The 7,861-nt window shown below is 42.1% G+C and overlaps 1 protein-coding gene across 1 annotated transcript; it reads right to left on the bottom strand.

Annotated features, from left to right (window-relative positions):
- Positions 1 to 3,722: 3,722 nt before the first annotated feature.
- Positions 3,723 to 7,346, bottom strand: LOC144752716 (olfactory receptor 4E2-like). The gene is made up of 2 exons (XM_078640576.1): positions 6,424 to 7,346; positions 3,723 to 3,786 (listed from the first exon to the last, which is right to left on the bottom strand). Exons 1-2 carry the CDS (start codon positions 7,344 to 7,346, stop codon positions 3,723 to 3,725), a joined length of 987 nt encoding a protein of 328 aa, XP_078496702.1.
- Between the last annotated feature and the right edge of the window lie 515 nt (positions 7,347 to 7,861).

Genomic DNA, 7,861 nt, shown 5'->3' with positions numbered 1-7,861 from the left:
ACCCCCTTGTTTCTGGAACCGGGACGGTAAGAAAGGAAGAAGATTATTGGCAGTGTGTCAAAAAGGTCCATCTCAGGAGTACTAAACCTTCCGTACAATTGCTCAAACACATGCTGAGCATGACAAAAGCCGTGGGACGAAGGGAATATTCTGCTGAGCCTGTTTGCTAAAACATTGTCCTTACATCAAATGTATGTTGCTGTGAGATATAATTAATGGGTCTCTGTCCAGCACCCCATCTGAAATACCAGAACCACTAAATCTGTGACATGCCAGGCTGCTTATTTATATAAGACTTTGTGACTGTATTATCTGTCCTGACTACAACCACTTGATTTTTAACTGGAGGGAAAAATGAAAGAGAGAGTGAAAACAGCTCTAATTTCTTTCCAGTCTGAAGATTAACACTTCTCCTCCAAGCAGTACTTCCCTTGAACCAATTTACTGCTCAGTGTAGCTCCCCAACCTAACTCACTTCCATCTGTTAATCTACATGGAAGTGGCCTCGACAAGAACATCACCTTGAGAAGGTAAACCACTGCATTTGCACCCAAATGTTGTTTGACACAGCAGGCAGCATTTTGTGGAGGCTTTATGAGGCAGGAATCCAGTGAGCCAGGAAATGACACACCAATAGTTCTTGATGAGAAACAAAGACACATGCTAACAATAAAAAATAAAAATGAAGACAACATGAATAACTTGTAATACATGGAAACCTAGATTGAAAAGAATTTCTAATAGCCAAAATCTTACCATGTGATCCTGGAGACAAAGCCACTCTCTTGTAGACATCTTAGACTACTGTTCCATGGACCGGATAAGGCTCTGGATAATCAGGGCCCTTGTTGGAGGCAAGCTGGAATTCCCAGATTGTCTGAAAGTGTGCTCCAATGATCTCCAGATCCTAAGTCAGAGAGAGCTCAGACTTCTCCATATACATCAGAAGACCAAAGTTGCTCAGAGTTTCTCAATTCAACATGATAAGATCTTGAAAAACTGTCTTTGAAGGAGAATGGACCAGCTAATTGTTGCTATAAGGGTGATTCAGAACTCCTTTGGTGTTAAGATTGGCAAAAATTAGTGGTAGAACTTTTGTGAAGACACGCAGGGTTGACGTCATACCAAAGGGGAGGATATTCAAATGCCAGTGGTGACCTACTGCACAAAATCTAAGGTATGTCTAATGCAGAGGAAAAATAGGGATGTAGAGATAAGCATCCGGGGCTGCCAATCAATCCCCTAGAGACACCAAAGAAAATATCCTCTGCAGAGTTTCCGTCTTGAAACATGTTTTGCTAAGAAAAGAGTTACATTTTCTTAAGGTGATAATCAGTCTGTATTGTCCTAAAGGATTTTTTACCAAGAAGACTGGAGAGTACAAGCCTTTTCCTTGTTGATTTACCACGACCGGAAAAATTCAATTTTTTACAGCAAGGTCTGATATTTCCTGAATCAAGGTCAATGACTTATATGTATCCCTTCATTCTGAAACCTAAAACAAGCATGTGTTTATGGGAAGGTGTATGAAATCCGGCATGTAACCATTTTCTTTGATCTGCAAAACCTAATTGTTTGGAACCTTGCTTTTGCATTTTTGAAGAGAAAAAGGCAGGAAGCCCCTGAATGGGAGGCCGGCATAGTCAGGAAGGCTTCCTGGCCTGTGGAAGAGGCAGCTGGGGCTTTGAGACTTACAAGAGTAAGGCTGATTTGACCTGTTTGTATTGGAAGGAAAATTAAAGCAAAACCCTTTTTGATGTGTACCTTTGGGGCCACCTTCTACCGTCTCCCTTTTGGGCATCTACCTTCTGGGCACAAACTGCCTTGCAATCTTTCAAGAAGATCTGACATCTAGCAGCCACATTAGAATCAATAGACAAAGTAGAAGTCTTAAGATTGTCACAAGAAACTTCTGAAAATCTTTAACCATATACTCAGATGCCTAGACCACATAGATCACATCTCTCAAAGCCACATTAAGACCTACAAATTTGTGTAGTAAGTACGAGGAATTAATAGGTAATGTCGAATGTGTTGCTCTGTGGAGTACCAAGAAGGAATTATTAAATTGATACAGGTAAATGACAAACATTTACTATAATAAAACCAACTAGTAGGAACTACATTTCTCTCTGAAATCAAAATGCTGCTAGAACAAGGTTCATTGGTTCTTTGCACCAAAACCTTGCTTGGATCACCCACAAGAAATGTGTCATACTCATGTTTGTGCATACTATCTAATTTTGGAAATATCCTCAATTATCTGCAGGGTGTGTGCTGCTATTTACCCTCTCTTCGTTGTTTCACCTGTATCGCTGTATGATGCCATGTATTATCCAATTCAGGGAAATTCACCTTCACATTCAGGTACTACTTCCCCACATACTTGGACTAGCTATTTTCTTCTGAGATTGCGAAGCATCAGCTGAAAGCTTCTGTAACTGCTGATCACAGACACCTCCAGAACCTGCTGAAAGGACCAAGCCAATCTCCATCCAAATCTCCAGCCCCTCAGTCCATTGTAGCTTTTCCATAGCATAGAGTCCTGAACTGGACCCCTCATGATATTTGCATATTGAATAAATCAGAGTTATGTTTGAGAATATTGAAGTTTTTATGGAAAAACCTGGGAAATATGCCACTTAATCTAATCACTGCAACAAACTTGTGCCGTTTTTCCACAATAAAGTTGTGTCTATCCACAGCGAGCTTGATTTAAACTCCTCCTTTCAATACATCTTCATCTTTCCAAACACCCAACTCTCTGACCAGGTCAATACTGCTCCCCCAGACCTCTCATCTTTGAGTCCTGTCAAGTTAAGGCCTGGCTACCACTTGATTTGATCACTCTGAAAAACCTTCTGGGAAACATCAAGTCTGGCTCTCCACTTGACCCTCTCCCTCCATCTCAGCGCAAACCTTTGGATGAGTCTGCCCTTGAAGTGATTCTTAATAACCTTAACTCCTCTTTAAATCTTGGGCAGCTACCCGGTAACTGGAAGCACACTCTTGTGCTTCCTTTGCTGAAAAAGACTGGTTTGGATCACCTCTGCTAGTCCAATTACAGGCCCATATCGGGCTCAGTGGTTAGAGGCGGCAGACCCGGAAGCTGAGATCGGCCGTGGACCAGGGTTCGATTCCCCGCCTCGGCGGGTCTCGGGCTCAAAAAATTCCACGGACTCGACAATTCTCGCTCCGGTGCCTACTCGACTCACGGGGTCACACTCTGCGACTCTGGGCAATAGCTTGCTTAATCTCCACTACGGCCCCTCGCGGCGGGATGCCTGGCTTTCACCTTGTGGATACCCTGCCGGGATATCTCACAGGGGAATACCAGGACGGGTTCCCTAAGCAAGCGCCTTGATACCTTCGGGTGATACGTGCGCTATATAAGTCGCAATACATTTACATTTACATTTCTTTCCACCTTTCCCAAAGTATTGGAAAGACATATTAATTCTCAACTCTCTGCACATGTGACCCGGCAAAAGCTATTTCATCCATCACAGTCGGGCTTTCGTCCTGGTCATAGTCACAGAGGACCGTAGGCAGCAGCTTGACTGTGGTGGTAAGGCAGTGCTAATCTTCTTGGAATTGAGTGCTGCCTTCGACACAGTCTCTCATTCCATTCTGGTAGATTGCCTTGAAACCTCAGGAATTGTAGGTGTGGCATTGCAGTGGCTGATCTCTTTTCTACAAGATCGCTCCTTTCAAGTTTTTTCTCACACCTCTAAATCAAACTCTGTAGCCTTAACATCTGGAGTACCACAGGGCTCGATCCTGAGTCCTCTGCTTTTTAATCTTTGTTCGCCTCTTGGCAGACATTGCAGAAAAATCTGTGTTGATCATCTTTTCGTACGCAGACAATATGCAGATTATTTTTTCTCTGTCATATGTTGAACATCGGGACCCGTCATTACTTCAGCTTAGTCTGCGGAACATTTCCTTGTGGATGTCCAGAAATGCTTTAAGGTCCTCATCCTGAGGAACAATCCTGAGCTCTGGGGAGCCAGCCATTGGCCTGCCTCTTTAGGACCTTTATCAGCTCCGGTCCCTAAGGTTAAGAACTTGGGTTTTACCTTTGACAGTAAGTTTTCTCTCGTAGCCCAGGTGTCAGGAGTCACCTCTACTTGCTTTGTCGTCCTCAAGTGGCTAAAGAAAATCCTTTGGCTGTCTTGCAGGCCTTGGTGATCTCCAGACTTGATTTTGGTAATATACTGTTCTCGGGTGCGAGCAAGGCCTCTGTCTAACATCTCCAGCCAGCCTACTTGCTTTTTCAGTTCCCTCAGCACCCATCTGTTTCCCCTCTGCTTCATCAACTCCACTGGCTCAAGGTTAGCAAATGCATTGAGTTCATGGCCCTTTGCTACTAGTTTCGCGTGCAGCATGGCTTGGCCCCCTTGTACCTAAGAAACCTTGTCAAGACGTATCAACCCTCTTGCAAACTGAGATCGGCCAGCCTCTCTCTCTTCTCAGTATGGGTGGCCACACGTTCTCCTTCCTGGGACCTAAATTGTGGAATTCCCTTCCATTGCAACTCAGGACCTGTAAGTCTCTACTTGCCTTCGGAAAAAAACTAAAGCACTTTCTTTTTAGTCAGGCCTAATTACAACCTTCCTCAAACCTTGCTAGTCACATTTTTTTTCGTCAGAAAACTCTGTTGAGTAGCTGTGCGCTTTCTAAATATTTTAAATAAATAAATCAAAAACTCTCTGGGAATGGCAAACAATCACCAACTAGCTGAACATTTTTCAAGCTCACGAGGGGCTTTAGGATGAATCAATCCTGAGACAATGTTTTTTTTCCATTTGACTATTTAAAAATACATTATGAAATATTCAGTTAAGTATGAAAGACTTTAGATTGACTTTTCTTTTTTAATTCTGAGGTTTATATCATGGTAGGCCACTTCAAGGCCTCCTCGTCCTCATATCTTTTACAGGCAGGTAGCAAAAATAAATTCTAAGACCCAGTGAAGTCTGCCATGGGCTGTTGTTTTTAGGTAATTGTGTGTCAGTAAGACCTTTGTAAGAGATGGGCTTTAGCCCTTGTCTGAACCACATAAAGATTGAAAGGCATGTTTAAGTTTGAGATGGAAGGGTTGGAATTGTGAGGTTTGGGGGTGAAATTATCTCCTGCCCAGCCTTTTGTACTTCATCCTGTGATCAGCCAGCATTCCATGAAAGGCTGAATTTAGATAATTTAATATTCTGACAGCTGGTAAGGTAGCAAATGTGCTTAGGTAGCTGGAGTTGTTTGGTGAAAACTTTTCTGAATAACGCAGAGCGATTTTTGCTGATTTCTTTTTCACACCCAAAAACAATGTGACAGTGGTAATAATGCCAGGTCACTTAAGATTTCCAATTGTGCAGGCCAGAAGATTAAGGGCCCTGTACATCTTATTCCGGTGACCTTTCTGGTGAAATGAAGTTGGGCGAATATGGCTCTATAAAGCTGTGTGAAGTATTCTGATATTGCCAAACTTTTTTGAGGTGTGTTTTTACTGCCAGTGACCTGCAGAACTGTTTCCTTCTGATCTAAGGATATTCCACTAGTGAATGGCAGGCTATTCTTCAAAGGTAAAATAGGTAACAGGCCAATAACGTGCAGTAGATTAGGTTGGGAGTTGGATGCTTGGCAGAAGCTCCACTGATGGTGCACAGACAGTGGTGGAGTACTTCCACAGGTACCTTTGTTGAAAACGGACAAGGGGAGGTGCAACATGTGCCAGAGTGTGGACTCAAAGAAGGGCAGCTAACAAGTGGTGACAGTCCACCCACTGCGTCAATGCATAAAGGGAAATCCGTCCTACCGCAGTGAAATGCCAATGAAGATGCTCTAGTTTTTGTGTTTAAGATTTGTACGTTCTGTACAAAATTGTGAGGTTTTCTGCAAAAATATTGTGAAGTGTCAAGTGACTTCGCAACTTATTAACTGAGTTCAATGTTGTGACAAGCGGCCAATGTGTAGTGTAGCCTCTTAAATGGTGAAAGGCAATTAAAATTGGTTGGGATATGAAGTACAGATTAAAATAAAAGAGAAATCTCAGGTGGCATAGATTTATTATGAGGAGGATGATTCTAGGGAAGAGGTCCATCTAAAAAGTAACCTGCATGGGACTGAGAATTAAGATGTGATTCTGATCTTGCTGCATTGATGAAAAGGCAGTCCTCAGATATTGAGTTCTGAATGTGTGACATTTCACCAGCAACATAATCTTGAGGACCAGACCACAAATGTTCCTGAAGTAAGGCAAATGCGGTAGGTATGCTTGGACAATAAGAAAGCATGTTTTTTGTTTTATAATTTTGACACAGTAGTGAGAAAGCACTCTTTAATGAAGTGATTCATATTAATTTCCATATACAACATCATTCCTTATCAGATTACATCTTCTCTATTGCTTTTTTCCTAGTGAATAATTTTTTCATGGCTGTTTTCACTTCAGCATTTCTCAAAGTGTAAATGAGAGGATTCAACATTGGAGCTATTACTGCATAAAACACAGAGATTATTTTATCCATAGGCAAGGTAGTGGAGGGTCTTGAGTAAATAAATATGGATGGCCCAAAAAAGATAGTCACGACTGTGAAGTGGGCGGCACAGGTAGAAAGTGCTTTTTGTTTCCCTTCAGCAGAGCACTTCCTCACGGTTAGTAGGATGGAAGTGTAGGAAACAAGCAAGAGCAGAAAACACACTAGTGCTATCAGGCCACTGTTGGACACAATCAAGAGTCCTGTGATGTATGAGTCACTGCAAGCCAGACTCAACAAAGGTAGAAGATCACAAAAGAAGTGGTCAACCTCATTTGGGCCACAAAAAGGTAGTGCCATTACCAAATAGGTCTGCACTGAGGAATGCACTGCTCCCCCTACCCAGCAGGCCAAAACCAGGAGGTTACACACAAACCGGCTCATGATAACAGTGTAACGCAATGGGTTACAAATGGCGATGTATCGGTCAAAAGCCATGACAGTAAGCAGGAAGATTTCAGCACAAGCAAAGTGGTGGAAGAAGAATATTTGGGAAATGCAACCACTGAAGGAGATGGACTTATTCCTGGAGATCAGGTCCACAAGCATCTTAGGGGTGGTGATGGAGGGGTAGCACAGGTCAATGAAGGACAAGTTACTCAGAAGGAAGTACATGGGGGACTGGAGGGAGGAGTCAGCATTCACCGTCATCATGATGAGTAGATTCCCAAACAGGGTAGCAATGTAGAAAAGCAGAAATATGAAAAATAAAACAGTTTGCAGCCTGGGGTTTTGAATAAGACCCATGAGCAGGAAGTTTTCAACAGTTGTTTCATTTGCCAAATTTTCATGTCTTGATTTTTCTTGCCTCATTCCAAAAGTCAAGTTTCACTTTCAAAATAGTGTTTACTTATTTAAGCATTCTCTGAAAGAAAAAATCCAAAAATACAAACTGAAATCAAGTCGTTAAGGCAGAAGTACAGAAAACATGCGGGCCAAGGTATGGTAGAGATATTAATAAATAGAAGGCTTCCAATATAGAAATGTATCAGGGAAATGCTACTAATAAAGTTATATTACAAAATATATAGTACTTCAAATTCAACTTTATCGACTTAAGACTATCCAAGTTGAGAAATAACTGATTACTGCATTTGATATTCTATGTTATCCTGGCAAAAAGGCAAAAAGTGGTCACATATGGTTACGCTATATTTATCAAGATTGGGTCTCACCTCTCAGATTAGTGTCCCTTGTTAAATGTTACACCTAAAAGAAGGGACAGGTCGATTGGTCTTACCTGGGTTCAGAGTGTGACCTCTGCATTAGGCACAGATCACTGCAGCAACTGGGTTTTTGGGCCAGCTTACTGGGATTGACTGTGAAGC

The sequence above is a fragment of the Lissotriton helveticus genome, chromosome 5_1, assembly GCF_964261635.1.
Source record: "Lissotriton helveticus chromosome 5_1, aLisHel1.1, whole genome shotgun sequence".
NCBI classification, from domain to species: domain Eukaryota; kingdom Metazoa; phylum Chordata; class Amphibia; order Caudata; family Salamandridae; genus Lissotriton; species Lissotriton helveticus.
The sequence above is the reverse complement of the archived record's forward strand: the minus strand, read 5'-3'. Positions and strand labels throughout refer to the sequence as shown.